This window comes from Hoplias malabaricus, chromosome 14, assembly GCF_029633855.1.
Source record: "Hoplias malabaricus isolate fHopMal1 chromosome 14, fHopMal1.hap1, whole genome shotgun sequence".
Classification (NCBI taxonomy): Eukaryota; Metazoa; Chordata; class Actinopteri; order Characiformes; family Erythrinidae; genus Hoplias; species Hoplias malabaricus.
This window is the reverse complement of record NC_089813.1, coordinates 24,221,006-24,238,010: the sequence shown is the minus strand read 5'-3', so window position 1 is coordinate 24,238,010 and position 17,005 is coordinate 24,221,006. Positions and strand designations below refer to the sequence as shown.

Below are 17,005 nucleotides of genomic sequence, written 5' to 3'. Positions count from 1 at the left end.
TTCTCAAATGGTGTAAAGAGTTTTTTATTAATTTTATTTTATTTATTGCATGACTAACATTGTAAAGCTTCTAGAACCATAAAACTTCCTTTAAATGTTAAATTTTGTATTTAGTCTACTGATGTCTTGGTTTACATTGTGATTTAAAGCTCGTTTTCATAGACAATACGGTTTACGTGTCAGGATCTGTGCTGAAGATAATTGCTAGTCAATTACTGCCGTTATGTGGCTACATCCAATGTTCTAACAGGTGTTTCCTCAAATGCAGTTAGCGCTGGTTTATTGTTAAACCACTGTGGATATATATTTATATAAAATTAGTTATATCTGTTCCATTTGGACTTTGATGGACAGAGATGGGTTTTATGGGTATAAGCAAGGATTTCAGTGGGAGTTTTAAATTCAGCCTAATTCATCAGTCAAAAACTGAACTTATTTTCGAGCACAGTGTTAGTCAAGAAACAGTATCAGGAAATGTGTTAATGTAGGAAATCGTGATGTGGCTGGGCCTGTGTAATAACAAACGCAGCTGGGGCAGGTTAATTCTAACACCGGCGGATATTTAAAACTACGCATGACGATAAGGGTAGCTTGATTAACTGTGTGGCAGGGCAGTTTAGCGTCTGTTTAAATGTAAATGCTGCTTTGGCGGTTTTCTTGCATAACCAGCCTCCTCCTCCTTTCCCTTTAAACAGGAGCGTAAACATCCGTTAGAGCGCGCGGGAGGCGAAAGGCACGAGGCTATTGGTGGAGAGACGACCATCAAGAGCAGCGCGTTCTAAAGTGTTTAAACCGCATTGGTCCAGACTCCCCTGACCAATCAGAGGCGAGGCTGATTGTTCGAGACCTGCGATTGGCCGCCCTCGATCTTTGAGCCCTTCTGCTTCTGCAACATCCGCGACGCTGATTGGCCCCCACTCGCTCGGGCGCGATTTCTAACGCGGGAAAAGTGGCAGTGAGGTCGGGTCAGTATAACGAGCCTGGCGCCTGACAGCGGGAAGGGCGGAAAGTACCTCTGCATATTTGGAGATATTACATTTTATGTCGTTCTTTGCCTTTTCTGTTTGGAAATGAATTCTTCTTTGCAGTCTCGGCTCCTCTCTGCAGCACTCCAGATTAATTGACTCCTGCGGCCGCTGAAACCCACTGGATAACGTTACTTCCCTCGCTCTGCGGCTACTCTGTTACCTGCAAACCTTTCGTGGAGGACTTTAAAAGCTGTGATACATTTGAAAGATTCTCAACTTTTTATTGCCTTTTATAGGCTTTATATTTTTCTCCTACCATGGCTGACAGCAAGCACCCTCAAGTTATTTTCTGTAACGATTCTCCAAAAAGGGTCCTGGTTTCTGTTATCAAGACCACCCCTATAAAGCCTAAAGCTGTGGACTCTGTGATGCCCACCAGCCCCGGCTTTAGTGACTTTATGGTCTATCCGTGGAGATGGGGAGAAAATGCCCACAATGTGACTCTAAGTCCGGGATCCGGGAGCGGAGCCGCGTCTCCGACCCGAAACAACTCCGCCTCGGACTCCGACATTACAGCCGCAGACCAACTAAAGGTAACCGTGCTCTTCACAAAGAAAGCGACTAGAGAAATCTGGGTTTTGTCTCGTTATCAATTTGAATATGACAAAAAAATCGGTTAGGAGCAACGGTTCATAACCGTGAGTGTTACAGCATGTTAGTTAATGTGTAATAACAATGGACCCTGAAACTGGAAACAGCTCGGGAAAATGGCAACCGGAAACTTTTTTTCTAGCGGCAATAAGCGGTTGAATAAACTGCCGTTATTCACCCCAAATACACACTCCAAAGTAAACTCGGGTTCATACAAATGTAGTTAATTGTTAAGGCTAGACCATTTAAGATGGAAAATGTTAGTTTGCTCGTTGCGAGTCAGACGCCTGTTTTAGGTTGAACTGGTGAAACCTGCTTAAAGTGAAAGTGCCTCTATGGTTTTACCAATTTTAATTACATTAATTTTTACTTTTCAAAAGAATAGAAGACAATGTACATTGTAAACCCGTGGCAATGGCTGTAGCAGAGGAGGTGTTAGTTATAGCACAGCACTGAGAGCACTTGTGTGTGTATCTAGATACAGACCGTTCACAACAACGTCCAGAAAGTTCTGGAGAGTGTTCTGAAAAGTGATTTGGAAAAACGTTTTAGTAATCAGACGAATAGACATTTTTCGATGCTTTTAGTGTTGTGTAAAACAAGCTGAAGAAATATTTTGCGCCCCTATAAGAACAAATTTGTAAAAGGCCCGCGTTTAAGAAGGATTTAAAAAACCCTCCTCAATACGAGAGCAGCTGGCTTTTCAAATGACGTCAGCGTTGCGCGCCAAAAAGCAGCGGACATTATAAGAGTGCAGAAGAAAAGCACACGGAATGGCTTACAAAGAAGTAGAGGAGTAAAATATACAGTAAAAACAAAAGCCCGCTTGCTATTCCTTGATGAAATAGGGCAATAACTGCATGTGTGATGTAATTATACACAAGCCGTTAAATATGTCAGTCCTCTGGAGTGTCATACAGGGCTCCAGCTCATTCTCTTTATACATACATAGTTATAGTTATATATGATTTGAAACCAGTGTCATGCATTTAATTTTGGTCTTATTCCCCCCTGGAAATAAAAATGAGATTTATGTCTATAATAAAGGTATATACTTGTGTGGTTCTGGTAAAGCATTGGCCTACCATGTCTGGATACTGACATTTAATCTCGTGTCTTGTCTCAGGACGGGATACGCAGAGGCCGTCCACGAGCCGACACCGTCCGAGAACTTATCAACGAAGGCGAGAACTCCACCAGTCGCATCCGCTGCAATATCTGCAACCGAGTCTTCCCCAGAGAAAAGTCACTGCAAGCACACAAACGAACACACACAGGTAAGTCCCAGTCTTCTGGCCAAATTTAGCCCGTGCAGATGGAGCAAGTATCAGAAAACTCACCTCTTTCATTCTTGTTTTAGGTGAGAGGCCTTATCTGTGCGATTTCCCAGAATGTGGGAAAGCCTTCGTCCAGAGCGGCCAGCTGAAAACACACCAGCGCCTACACACCGGGGAGAAGCCCTTTGTTTGCTCAGAGAAAGGTGAGGAGAAGCTTCAAAACATGACTTGGATGCAGTAATCATAGTTTATTATGTATTACTGATGGTTTTTGAATGCATATAGACACATGTACCACATAAAAGTTTCTAGTATATTTACTTTATACTATATATATAAGTTTTTTTTATATATTTTTTGTCACTCTTTGTGTTTGCTTTCCTACTAGGATGTGGAAGCCGTTTTACACATGCCAATCGACACTGTCCTAAGCACCCATATGCCAGGCTGAAGAGGGAGGAGCCCACAGGAGAGTTAGGGAAATCCCAGGGGGCTGACAACAAGGCTGTGGCTGAGTGGTTAGCAAAGTAAGCCAAAAACAACTTTTTTGTTAGCAAAAAAAAAAAAAAAAAAGCTTTTTATTAGCATAAAGCACATATTAGAAAGGAACTTTCAGTTTCACTTTTAGAGACTGCGTCTGGTCTACCAAAGCACATTATCTTATGATGCTGGAGAGATTGTAATTTGACCTCAATTTATAAAAACATGCAGGATTTTTAGCAATTCCATAAACAAATAAAAATTTTTTTGTTAATTGAAGAGATGTGTTATTGATATTGAACAGGCAAATTAACTAACAATACTTAATTCTCAGATACTGGCAGATGAGAGAGCAGCGAACCCCTGCCTCAAATAAAGGAAAACCCCTGAACAAGGTTGCCATGGAGGACCAGGAGCAGCAAGACCCTATGGACTTCCTGCCCTCTGACGAAGCAGAAGAGGAGGAACCAGAGGAGGGGAAGAGCAGCGCTGGGGGTGGGGCGGCCCGACGACGCCTCCAAGAACAGAGAGAGCGCCTCCATGGGGCTTTGGCTCTCATTGAGTTGGCTAACAACCTCTCTGCCTGAATTCACCAGTGTAAACTATCGCCTAGGGTTGCAACATACTGAGTATTATCCAGAGGAAGGCAAAGTACTTTAAGTGAGATCCCTTAATGCCTTTTGAAATTAAGCGCTTACATCACTAGCAGTTTTACCCAGTGTTTGCAACCCTAGGATTTCCAGCCTAACAGTACACCTGTGGGGTTGGCATAAGCTAAAAGCACCTTATTTTTTGCTTCAAGTTTTAACGTTAGGCTGCTACTATGGTAGATATCTTTATATGAAGAATGTTTTTTTCCTTCTGCTTATCAAAGAGAGAGAAAGACGGATCATTTTTACGTTTTGTTTTGGTTGTGTTGTGCACTTTTTGTGGTAACGAGTTTTTTTTATATACAAGTTTGTGTTGAGAGCATTTTGTTTGTTATGTACATTGGTGGACAATGGTGTGTGTGGTTGTGATACAGAGTGAGATCAGATACTGCACTCAGTATTTGACAGTGGTATAACCAGTCCAGTTAAGATGAAACCAGCATTGGCTCTGTGTATTTGGCAACGATCGAAAAGCAAAAGTTGACAAACAAGAGGAAAGGCTGTGAACTTACTCTCTTTTCATAAGTTGCACCTGACATTTAACAGTAGTATGATTTGCTGCACATAGACCTTTGTTGTTGCTTCAGTCTATTCTTCAGGCACATTTTATTTAACACCATTGTTGTTTTTTAAAAACTGCCACCTACTGTCACCCTTAGGCTTTGCAGTTTGAGATTTCACAGAGACATTGACTAACTCAAGAAACTAGAAAACTCCATATTCCTTCCTGCCAGTTTACAATAGAATTATATACTAGACTGTAGAAAGCAGTGCTTTGTGGTTACATACTATAATGAATCATGTACATTTACACATCAGTAGTTCAGTAGTGGGTTAATGGTAATTCAGTGGTTATGTCAGCTTTCAAATTGTGACAGTAGGAGTTTCTAGAAGGTTTCACTTACAACCAACAGATAGCACTTGTTTTGGCGATACAAAGAGTTTTGCAGTTTGATACTTAATCTGTTCTAAAGGTGGTGTGTTGAATTCTGAAACACTACATTAAGGGTTTCATCTCCTATAGCCTTTATCAATTGACTTTCCTTTAAGTTTTTCAAAAATTCAAGTCCCTTTGATCCAGTTGGGTTGTTAATTTAGTTAACTGTGGCTTGTTACATGAACTCAGATGTCAGTGTTCAAAGAAAATAATTTACTAAATAATCTGGTGAACATGGAAAAAAAACTGGAAAACATTGTTTCTATTGAACATCCAATAACAAGTAGATTTATTAAGTACACCTAATTATTGTATGTTTCTTTATATATTATTAATATATTTCAAAGTCACTTGGTAAGCTGCACAAAGTATACTTTTAAGTTAAATTCTGAGTCCTTTGTGACTGCCTTTGATTTATTCTGACAATAGAATGTAAATCAGGTTGTTAGATCTGTAACATGGAAATATTGTTGTGGAAAGTACATTATAAATGTGTAAAGAAGGCATTTTCCCGTAGATAATCGTTGGTGTTAGAACTGCTGGTTTTCATTAAATACCATAAATGACTGACTACACTTGTGCGTCATTATATCAATCTCAGTACAGAAAACTTATTACTTCATTTTTTTTGAATGAACACATTCATCTTACAGTATTCATGTAAACAAAAATAGTAAATATTGTGCCATACAGCAACAAATTGAAATATTATAAATAAATATTGAAATATATACATGTCCTACATTCATAACATCAAATATGTAATTGTTGCTATAGAAAAAGCATCTCTTGACCCACTGAGGACGCTGATACAAATATTCAAGTATTTAAATATGACATTTCTGTATTTGTATGGCAAAATCTGTTTCTAATATGCATTCAGAAATGATCTTGACAAAATACACAGTGCTGTGCAAACGTCTTAGAGATGTAAATTAACCAATTTATCTTCTTAATATATGTTTATATAAAATTACATTATTACAATAAATATAAAAACGTAAGTACAGATTTTTTTTCCCTAAAAACTAGTTTGAGGAACAAGGTTTGTTTTCATGTATTCTTGATCATATGGATGAAGTATTTATTAAACTAGGTATTGGATTATAACCACAACCAATACTGGACTGCCATGAGAGATTTAGGAAGCTTTAAACCAACACTTTCACATAGAAAAAATCACTAGCTGTAATAAATAATTGTATTTAATATATATATTTAATAATATATATATATTAAATATATATATATATATATATTTTTTTTTTTTTTTCAGGTATTCTCAGGTGCCTATATTTTTTGGACAGTACTGTACACTGCATATTAATGAATATCAAAGTGAATCTGATCTGATCTCAAAAGTCAGGCCTGTTACAATTATGAATAATTATGTTAAGATCATGTCTTCTGTAGTAACTTTATGATCGCCTGTATGATTGGCCTTTGGTCCTCAATGATAAATAACAGCAAAAATCTAGATGATAATGTCACATCTGGATAATTTTTTGTACATAATTTTTTGTATTGTGCATGAACTAATTTTACAGTGCTAAACAGCTGACCAAGAAACTAAACCTCTTATTATAAGCATAAACATCTCCAGAAACACATAGACTTTATATAATGATGATATGGACATACATTATAGCATTTTAACTTCACAGTCACCGTGCAAATGTAAGATAAATACATATAGTTTAAGAGTGTAGTTACACATGATCCATGTTGTACCTACAGTCTGTAGTGAAAGTTAAAATAAAGCTCTGCTTCCAGAAGTTGGATCACAGTAAATTGGGAAATGTACCTAAAGGTTGACTCCAGTTAGTTTGTTGTAAACAATAATCCCTGATAGCAGCTTCATTTACTGCATTGGAACAATCTCAGATTGTAGGTTTAACGGCATCTGATAATGTTTGGTTCTCGGCACTGTCCCGCAGCTCCTCTACCACATGTACTCGCAGTTTGTCTTCGTCTTGAGTAACCGTTTGTGTGGAAGAGCTACTGTGGAAAGTCAGGTATGAGTACATCAAGCCACCTGAGATACTGAAAGGGTTTGAAACAGAATAATAATAATAATAAAAAAAACATGAAACAGTACTAAATAAATAAATACAAGTCCCATTTCAAAAATATTAGCGTTTTAGAATGATTACAGCAGTTACTTACCAAATGTTTAGACCTACAAAGTTAGGCCATGAAAAAACATAGTCTCCTCCAATAAACATGCCAATGTAGGCTACAGCAACATTCTACAAAAAAAAAAGCAGAAGTAATTTTCCCTAATGAGTAAGATGTGTGCGACAGTGGAAGGAAAAACTCCTTAAAAATCATAGGGAGGAAACCGTGGTAAGACTGAGGCTCAAAAGAGAAAGCAACATTCCACCAGTCAACACAAAACAGCTAAATTAAATGAGACATTAAAAATATTAATAACGAGATCACAAGTTCAAACATCTAACATAAAGGTGTGGAGGTCAAATAATTAATAACAACTACTGTTCAATGCATATGACACTTTAAATGAAAAAAAGACATTGAGAATTAAATCACATGGACAACTACAATAAAATGAGTGAATACCAACTAGGAATTGATAAATCAGCTTTATTACTGTTTATTGGCTAGAAAGCTTTTTCTTATTGCACAAAATAAAATAAAAAAATCCTAATCCAGAAAAACACCAAGCAGGAGTTAAATCCGTTGCCTGTTCATTCGGGGACTACATATGCCTTTCAGTAGAAAATCAGTATTCACAGTATAGTGCAGTCTATGACTAGGCTTAATCCCTGTAAAGGAAACAGGCTCTAAATAACAACTAGTCTGTACTCGCAGGTACTTACTCAAAATGTATATATATTCTAAAGTCAAGGATATAAAAAAAGTATGTCAATCATTTGCCCCACTATAACAACTGAAATTAAAACCCATTTTAACAAGAAATCCTTTCTTCCTTTTGTTAACAGTTTTGTTCAGATGCCTTTGGCACCCTTTCAATCTACTAATCCCTCTAAAGAAAACTGTGAAGGAAAAGCCTCTGAAGCTTAGCACATCTGCTGGTGTTTTCCTCAAACACTCTTGCTACTCTGTGTCATTCACGGTGAATGCTGCTTAGCCACACCTCCCATGGATCAGCCTGTCAGGGTTTGAATCGCCCACCTACTAACTAGGGCGGCACGGTGGTGCAGCAGTCACACAGCTCCAGGGGCCTGGAGGTTGTGGGTTTGTTTCCCGCTCCGGGTGACTGTCTGTGAGCAGTTGGTGTGTTCTCCACGTGTCCATGTGCGTTTCCTCCGGGTGCTCCGGTTTCCTCCCACAGTCCAAAAACACACGTTGGTAGGTGAATTGGCGACTCAAAAGTGTCCGTAGGTGTGATTGTGTGAATGTGTGTGTGTGTGTCTGTGTTGCCTTGTGAAAGACTGGTGCCCAATGATTCCAGGTAGGCTCTGGACCCACCGCGACCCTGAATTGGATAAGCGGTTACAGATAATGATGATGATGATGATGATGACCTACTAACTACTACTTGAACCTGTTCCACACCAGTTTTATTTCTATCAGTTAACCACTGACTACAATTCCGTTAAGCTAACACCAGAGGGTGTTACAGCCTAAATTTGATCTATATTGTGGCTGCTTCCTTGTATCACTGATGTACACTTGTCTGAAAAAAGTAAAAATAAAGAAAAAGTCAGAGAAAAAGAGGATAATTAAAGGTATATACCAACCTTAATTGCTCCAATAACGGTAGTGGTTAAGGCACTGTTGTAGTAACTACACAGAACAATGGAGTACATCAAAATGAACCTGAAAAGATACATCATCAAAATTGATTAGGACCAGTCAGAATTATTTACAGTTACATTTGACTCACAAAAGGAAATAAAGAAGAATTACATACCCCATGACACAAGACAGAAGAAAAAATAAGACGAAACTCAGTGACAACCACCCCTGAAAAGCAATGGCCTAAAAAGGCAACATATTTTGTTATTTGTCTTTTAATGTTATGTAACTGTAGACAATTTTCAAAATAATAATAAACTAATCCTTCATTCCCCCACTCACCTTTTCCATATCTCCTGAGTAGGCACTTGCCACCGCAGTGGGTATAATGATGATGAATGCATTGTAGAATAAAATCCCATACTTGCCAAGGCCCTTTGAAAGCAGAGAAATACATCAAGTCAAAGGCAGAGCTAATAGACGATAGATAAATGCAGTGTTTACTTAATGGGAGAGGCCCCACATACAGAGTTAGTTTTCACAAGTTTTCACATTTCCTAGGAAAAAGAAACCAGTTTTTGGAAGATGGCCACAACATATTAAAATAAAATAATTTATTAACATATTTTTAAAATGTGTGAGAAAAATTCAATTGATGTTGTAACTTTTCATTCATTCAATTTCTGTAACCGCTTATCCAGTTCAGGGTCACGGTGGGTCTGGAGCCTACCCGGAATCACTGGGTGCAAGGCAGGATCACACCCTGGAGGGGGCGCCAGTCCTTCACAAACACAACTCACACCTACAGACTCTTTTGAGTCGCCAATCCACCTACCAACTGGTGTTTTATCGATCGTGGGAGGAAACCGGAGCACCCGGAAGAAACCCACACAGACACAGGGAGAACACATCAAACTCCTCACAGACAGTCATTCGGAGTGGGACTTCATCCCACAACCTCCAGGTCCCTGAAGCTGTGTGACTGCGACACTACCTACTGCTCCACCATGCCACCATGTTGTAACTTCACATCTACAAAATCTCTACAAACTATCTTTGTATGAAAAGGGAATATATCTAACTTTACTGTACTGTACACAAATACTTAATTGCCACATAAGAGCAATTTTGGTTTACGTAAAAGTCTTCTGAATTAATCCATTTTAAAACGCAACTTTGTTTGAACCTCCACATAATGAACAGGTTCTCTTTTCAAACATTGTTCTTTAGGAAATCAAACATGGTTCTTCTGTGCACCACTCTAGCACATTTATGTTTTATTTATTCCATGTAATTTTTGTCCATTAACAATTTAACATTCATACAATAAAAAGGGCTGTTAAGGTTTCCACAAAATTATGTTTATTAAAAAGGTTATTGAAATGATATATTACTAAACAGTAGTTATGATGTAATAAACCTTACCAATCACAGTGTAATAGTTATTGTAAAAAAAATATTTCAGATACATACCTCTATTCCCAGTTTCTTCTTTGTGTACACGCCATTGGCAGCAGTGAATACATCATTGAGCAGAACGAAAGTGTATCCTTCTGGATCAAATGCCAGGTCAGAGCTGTATCAATATAAACAAAATAAAAACAAATTGTCATGAATTTACCATACTGCTGAGGTAAAGTTGAGATGCTGATTAATGAAGCTGTGAACAGATAACTGTACCTTGCAGCAACCAAGGCCCCAAACACAATGGCCAATACACTGCACACCAACTGAGTTGAAAATGTTTTCCTATAAGAAAATTAGAGGTTTGAAAAATATAGCATGCATGCCTAAATAAAAAAAAACGGAAGTATCCCTGACACTTTGGGGTCTATTTTCATTAATTTAAACACTCATTCTTTGTAATCTGAGGACCAATAAAATATTGATGATGGTACAAAGTGACTGATCTACAATAAATAACATATACATTAAAAGAACACAGTGGTAATCTAACAAAAGGAATAAAAGGGGAATTCCACCAAATATCAAGAATTCTGCATAATTCAATCATTAGGGTATAAACAGACTCATTTGAAGCTGTTTAATGTGAAGTGCCATTCTAGAAAACCACATGGAATAAGAATGATTTAGTGGTGGAGATAGGAAGCAGACACCCAAAGCATGTATTGCTTACCTACAAAAAGCTACTACGTGAAATTCAGGCAGGTTGGTGTAAGGCAAAACAGTACCTTAAGTAATCTTATAAACATAAATTGTTACCAGCATTAAACAAGACCAGCTATGTCTAGACTTAGTCATAGATCCACAAAAAGGATAACCTAAGCCTCACTCATATTTCAGTAAAAGAATGATGGTTATTTATAATATAATATAATATATATCCTTTTTATTACAAGTCATTGAGGGTAATTTAGACTTGATGGTAATGCCCTGCACTGTAAAAAAAATACGTAAAACTTACGGTAAAAAACTGGCAGCCATGGTTGCCACAATTTCACCGTAAAATATACGGTCATGTTTTTGGCAATCATATATTTTACATTTAAGAACTGCTTTTTTTACAGTATTTTTCTGTTAAAAAACAGATACATACGGTAAAATATCATAGTATTTACATAAAAATAACAAAGAAACATTGTTTTGCCATATAATTAACATGTAAATTGTGTAACAAATAAGAGACTGGAGAGTGAGATATAGCCATATTTAGATATAGCCAAACCTCATCCTATATTCAGCCCTTAAAAGGATGCATTGCCAAAAGGACAAAGGAAAGCTACAGTATCTGGGTGCCATGCTCCAGCACTTGTAACACAGGCTGATGGTAAACTTTCCTGACCAACACACATCTCATCACAACATACACAGAACACAGAATAATCACCCCAATGCAACCCAAAATAAAAAAGTCTCAAAGACAGAAAAAAAAAGCAACTTTGAAAATCACAGAAAATATGGAGAAGCAAGGCATGCTGGGAGCTCCCTAATGAGTCTCAGCTCCTCCCAGTCCTTGGATACTGTACCACCCCTAATGGTTTAATGGTTGCGTCTAACAGTGAAATAATGTATTTTTTACATTAAAGAGATGTAAATATGTGTATTTTGGCTGATAAAAGTATTTACGGTTACAGAAACTGTTTTCAACCTTTTTAGAGTTTAGTTATTTACTGTCACGTTTTTACAGTTTTCCAACGTAAAATTCACATACATTTTTTACAGTGTGTGTTTTGAAAAATGGCATAAAATGTGACATCTACTATGTGTCATGTAAGATTTCCATGTGACCCTGACTAATAAAGGACACAAGGCTTTTCATCAAACCCAGAACCTCTAGACCAGAATTATTTAACACAGAATGTATGTATACACTGCAGAAATACCACAGAAATGTTGACCAATTAACCTAGGTTAGCATACATAAATACAATATTTATGTCCATAGGCTTCAAAATAATGAAATTAATAACCTGGGTAATTTTGGGTGATGCATAGAGTACTTTATTATTTTATTTTTTTATGAAAATATAAGGAAATCTCTTGCAAGAGCAAATTTTAATACTTCTAAATGTCTCTTCAAGTGGTTCTCAAATCTCAAAGTGCATTTTACTCCCTTTCAATTAGTAACTGTGCACATCTGGCTTAATCACAAATGTCTCTGTTAGACATACTACTACATAATACTGTTAAGGTGCAGAAGTCAGTATTTTAATTGCTATGTACATCTGGAGTATAGAGCCATTTGAAATGGAGCCTGTGGGGGAAAACTGCACAATTTGCTTCTTCACACCAACAGTAAACACAGATTACATTTACATCAGCAAACACAATCATCACCAGGTTCTTGCAGCAATTTAAGGACACATTATGTTGTGGGATGACAAATAAGTGAGTTTTGATGAACACTGTTCGATCAGTTTTAAAAACCAAAAGTTCTTGGACAGACCAACGACCACCAAGAGACTATATAAGCAAAAGAGTTGAGGCACAACTTACACTCAGTCTGCTTATTCATATCTCCTTAGTTGTAGCAATGGAAACGCAGTTAACTGACTGTTTGTTGGACCTGTGACTGTGATCATCAGATGTAATAACAATCAGGCGATTATGTAGTAATTAAGACAGGCCTATTTATAATATCAATTTAAGCATTATTTTAAACAACAATTTAAGAGGTACTTAATATTACCTCTTGTCTCGCGACCAATGAATAACCAGAAGAAGCATATATGTGGTTTTGGCCAGATATAGTCCTTGTGCACTCAGCAAAGTAACTCAAAGCCCAAATGTCTCTTGAAGGCTGGTTCGCTAGAATGTCTGGAAGACATTCTGGTAATTTTGAAGGACAAATACATTATATGTATTTGTGTTATGGACATTGCGAACTCTGGTTCTTATAACAACAGCCATGATGGAACTACAAAGTAAAAAACATTTTTTTTTCCTTATGTCAATTTTTTCCCTCCACATTTTTAACATCTCACTGACTTTGTTGTAAAATTATCATTAGTGACTACTAATGTAACATTTTGGATTAGAAAACTTTGTGACAGACAAGATGAATGACTTCAATGTTTCTTTGAAGAAATGCAATGACTTTGTTCTTCCAGGTTTTTCTTAACACATACCTTAGTATTTTTGCCTCCATAATCATTGTCAGGATTATAGTGAATTTTCTGAGCACAGTGAACATGGGTAAGCTGTAAAGTAGATTTATAGAACACAAGTCAGTTATAGATATGCCACATCAAAATATGCTACCACGAAAAAAATGCAAACACTAAGATTATTGTAAAATCTCGTTACTTTAACATGTTTTCATTACCATGAATTATAAGAAGTGGCTGTTAATAAACCCCTCTATCTACCAAATCATCTTTGTTCAGCATGAAATTAAGGCCTGCCATTTAACATCTTTTTGTGAAATTTGCATCTAATCATCAAAAGACATTCCCTTTGAACGCTGTCTGCTGAAAGTGAAACAAGTCAAAATATTAAAAACACCAATAGTTGGCAAAATGATAGAATATCCTGATACTGGCTTTAATGGAATGACAAATTTATTAGCTGCATTTATGTTTAATGCTCTGAATATAACATTTTCTAAATAAAACATACCTTAATTTCTTTGTGCTTCCCAGGCCTGTTACGTGATTCCCAACATAGAGTAAAGGTAAAGGAAAAATCTGTGGAAAACATCATGTTACAAGAAGACTTGTTATGGCTATTCCCAAAATTATTTTGCATTTGGCATTTACATTATTATTAAGACCTATTTTTATTTATTTTTAATTTCCGTCATAATTATAATTGTTTAAATATTATTAATACTCACTTTTCTGGGTAAAGATTTGTCAAAGTCCTGAAAACTGACTGCTTTGCATAATTTGGCCATGTAAAGGACGATAATGGTGAATGCCATCTGAGATAGAAAATAAAAACAAGCTTTAAATACCAGCAGGGTTATTGACAGTCATGATTATCTGCCAAAGATCAATGTTTTTATTTCCCCTGTGCAACAATAATCCCTCACAAGTGTGTGTGTGTGTGTGTGTGTGTGTGTGTGTGTGTGTTTGCATTCTTATTGATAGTTTGTTGTTTTTTATATTTATACTTATTGCTGTTACAAGTCAATTTCCTTAATGGATTATTAAGGTCTTGGCTTATATTGAGCATAAACAAAAAGTACAACAAAGAAACTTACCTGTCCAATTCCAAGGAATGTGTAAGAAGGAAATCTGTAAAAATGTAATATTTTAGTTGTTGCGCCACAACCACATTGTAAGCATAAAGTTAACAACTGCAAAAGTAAATCAATAACAAAATTAACATATTACTTCATGATTGCAATGACAGAAAGCAGACTGTAGTACAACCTCATTCCCAAAAGCATTTAGAACGTTTTATTGAAACTTTATTGAGCTCAACAAATTACAAAGAAAGATGTTCCACATTTTGATTGTATTTTGTCATTTTAGAATTTGATGTCTGCAACATACTCCAAAACTGTTGAGAAAGATCTCTGTTTACTTACACTTTTCAATCATTTGGGAACTAAGGATTGCCAATGTTTTGCTGAATGTTTGCAAGTGGAATTTTGGTCCTTTTTTTTTTTTTTGTTCTTGATACAAGAATGTACATGGACAACACTAAGCAGTAAAAGTTAGTATTGTAATGCTAGTTAAATTATAGTAATGCTATTGAATAGTACTGGAAGTATATAGCCATGACAGTGAAAAATAATGGAATTGAATAGCAATGGCAGGTAATAACAATAATGCTAGTTAGTTTTGAATGAAGATTGTACTTTTTGTCTATGTGCCTTATCTTGGGTTTTGTCTGTTGTCATTTATCTATTATTGGAAATTTAATCTAAACAGTGTTTGGTTGTACTGTACACCACTGTATTAATATAATGGCAGGATTGAAGGATAACATGAACTCTAGTAAGTTGTAATGACAGTGCTACTAAGTTGTGACTGAAAGTTAATATTAATTCTAGTGATTTTTAATTTAAGATTTATTCAAATGGTAAAGGTTGTAGTAGTAATGCTAATAATAATAAATGTCTACAGTACTGAGTGAAGAATACAAATCTACAGAAGTGTTAGTGAATTAATAAGGCTAACAACAGTGTTAGTGTAAAATAATAATGTTTCAGAGTATAATAATGAAAGTTAACCGCCTTGCTAGTGTAATATTATATTTGACAGTAGGATAATGAAAGTTAACAGCAGTGCTAGTGTTAATGCTAGCAGCTCACTCACCGGTAAGTGGTTAAAACAGTTTTGTTGACAACGATAATGAGGAAGGAACTAGCGGCATAAAACAGAGCCGAGAAAAGCCTGAGAGTCTGTCCATTTCTGGAAAAAGAACTGACTGCAGAGAAAGAGGACGAAGCGGTAGAAGAGGACGGAGAAGGAGGTGAAGTGAAAGAAGAAGTTCTTCTGGACATGTTGCTGTGAGAACATGACGTTTCCGGAAAGGAAACCTGTCGCTGCTTTTGTGGTCGGACTGTACCCCCCCCCCAACACACACACACACACACACACACACACACACACACACCTCCCTCCACACACAACACCCCTTTGTTCATAAGAGCAGGTTTGGTGACAAAACTGGTATCGGTGGTTTTACTGGAACATAGAGCTCTAATCTGAATAAACTCGAGTCTCAGGTGTTTGAGGTGTAATGAGAGTCTTTGCCGCTGGGAGGAGACAGAGTTTGTTTCTGAACAGTCACTCAAACAGAGCCAGACACCAGCTCACTGCAAATGGTTCAGAAATGGAGCGAATGACTCCCAAGTGTCTTCTAACAGACAGGGACATAATGAATTTTCGTCAAACAGCATTTTTTATACTATGTCGGACGTATACGTATGAGTGTGTTATCACATGTCAAAACGTATACATTCGTTTTTTTATATATATATCATGTTATATCATATATTTATATGTGTTATATCTTATTGTACAACATCCGCTAAAATCTGTCTTCCTCCGTCCAAATCATGTTAATGCGACGGAGTTTTAGGGCCACGGCGTTGAAAAAAAAAACGAAAAAATAAATCGCGTTACCGCTCATAGACTCGTACAATAAACTAAACCCGTCTTCGTCGCAGTCGGGGGCTGCATTGACGGGATTAGTCGTCATGACGAGTGAATGCGTTTAATAAATAATTCTGTTCACAGACTGTGAGTCTGTCTGTCTACATATTATAACAAATAATAAGCCATAACAGTGTTTCTCGAAATATTCTGATTATATTCTCGAAATTATACGGATCTTTTTACTCAATTATTCTGAGATTTTTTCTTAATGGACACTCTTAAGAATAGAGAAAATAACAAATATTGAATACATTTATAGGTTTGGCTTCTCTGAATACCACTTCTTGGAAATCAAATCACTCACATACAGGTGATCACTCCCATTTATTAATGTTCCACAAGGGACTGCTGTTCAACGTTCAACATTGAATAATCACGTTGCTGTGTGTCCTTGTATTGATCTATTTAATGTGTAAACAGATACAGATATATCTGACGAAATTGACTTTTTAAATGGCCTTGAAAAATGCCCACATTGCTTCAAAATTGTATGCCTTTTTTTCTTTTAAATATAAATCGAAAAACACATTTTGTTGGACTGATTTACATTCGTATTAAATGAGGCAAAATTCACAAAATGTTCTCATCAGCCTTATGCAAGGGTAATACATTAATATCAACAACAAATAAGTAACATTAACAAACCGTATCCCAGTTTCCCCACTGGATTCCAGGCTAATTCTATTGTATTAGTTCAGCCAACTGCTAAGGAGCAAACCAACATCAAAGTTAGGGGCAGAGCAAA

General features: G+C 36.6%; 2 protein-coding genes across 2 annotated transcripts; one reads left to right on the top strand and one right to left on the bottom strand.

Moving 5' to 3' along the window:
* Positions 1-965: 965 nt before the first annotated feature.
* znf367 (zinc finger protein 367) lies at positions 966-6,166 on the top strand. The gene is made up of 5 exons (XM_066644613.1): positions 966-1,561; positions 2,746-2,896; positions 2,980-3,099; positions 3,285-3,423; positions 3,711-6,166. The coding sequence occupies exons 1-5, from the start codon at positions 1,286-1,288 to the stop codon at positions 3,961-3,963; spliced, it is 939 nt and encodes a 312-aa protein (XP_066500710.1). The 5' UTR covers positions 966-1,285; the 3' UTR covers positions 3,964-6,166.
* Positions 6,167-6,337: 171 nt separating this feature from the next.
* On the bottom strand, positions 6,338-15,602 carry slc35d2 (solute carrier family 35 member D2). Its single transcript, XM_066644612.1, has 12 exons — positions 15,415-15,602; positions 14,352-14,385; positions 13,983-14,069; positions 13,766-13,833; positions 13,276-13,347; positions 10,367-10,435; positions 10,160-10,262; positions 9,029-9,121; positions 8,862-8,929; positions 8,689-8,767; positions 7,130-7,212; positions 6,338-7,006 (listed from the first exon to the last, which is right to left on the bottom strand). Exons 1-12 carry the CDS (start codon positions 15,600-15,602, stop codon positions 6,844-6,846), a joined length of 1,107 nt encoding a protein of 368 aa, XP_066500709.1. The 3' UTR covers positions 6,338-6,843.
* Between the last annotated feature and the right edge of the window lie 1,403 nt (positions 15,603-17,005).

Excerpts from the sequence above, each read along its gene's own strand:
- slc35d2 (XM_066644612.1), bottom strand. The coding sequence starts at position 15,602 with ATGTCCAGAAGAACTTCTTCTTTCACTTCACCTCCTTCTCCGTCCTCT. Across the intron at positions 14,070-14,351 it reads CATTCCTTGGAATTGGACAG|ATGGCATTCACCATTATCGT; the intron begins GTAAGTTTCTTT and ends TTTCTATCTCAG. Across the intron at positions 10,263-10,366 it reads GGGGCCTTGGTTGCTGCAAG|CTCTGACCTGGCATTTGATC; the intron begins GTACAGTTATCT and ends ATATTGATACAG.
- znf367 (XM_066644613.1), top strand. The coding sequence starts at position 1,286 with ATGGCTGACAGCAAGCACCCTCAAGTTATTTTCTGTAACGATTCTCCA. Across the intron at positions 3,100-3,284 it reads CTTTGTTTGCTCAGAGAAAG|GATGTGGAAGCCGTTTTACA; the intron begins GTGAGGAGAAGC and ends CTTTCCTACTAG. Across the intron at positions 3,424-3,710 it reads GTGGCTGAGTGGTTAGCAAA|ATACTGGCAGATGAGAGAGC; the intron begins GTAAGCCAAAAA and ends CTTAATTCTCAG.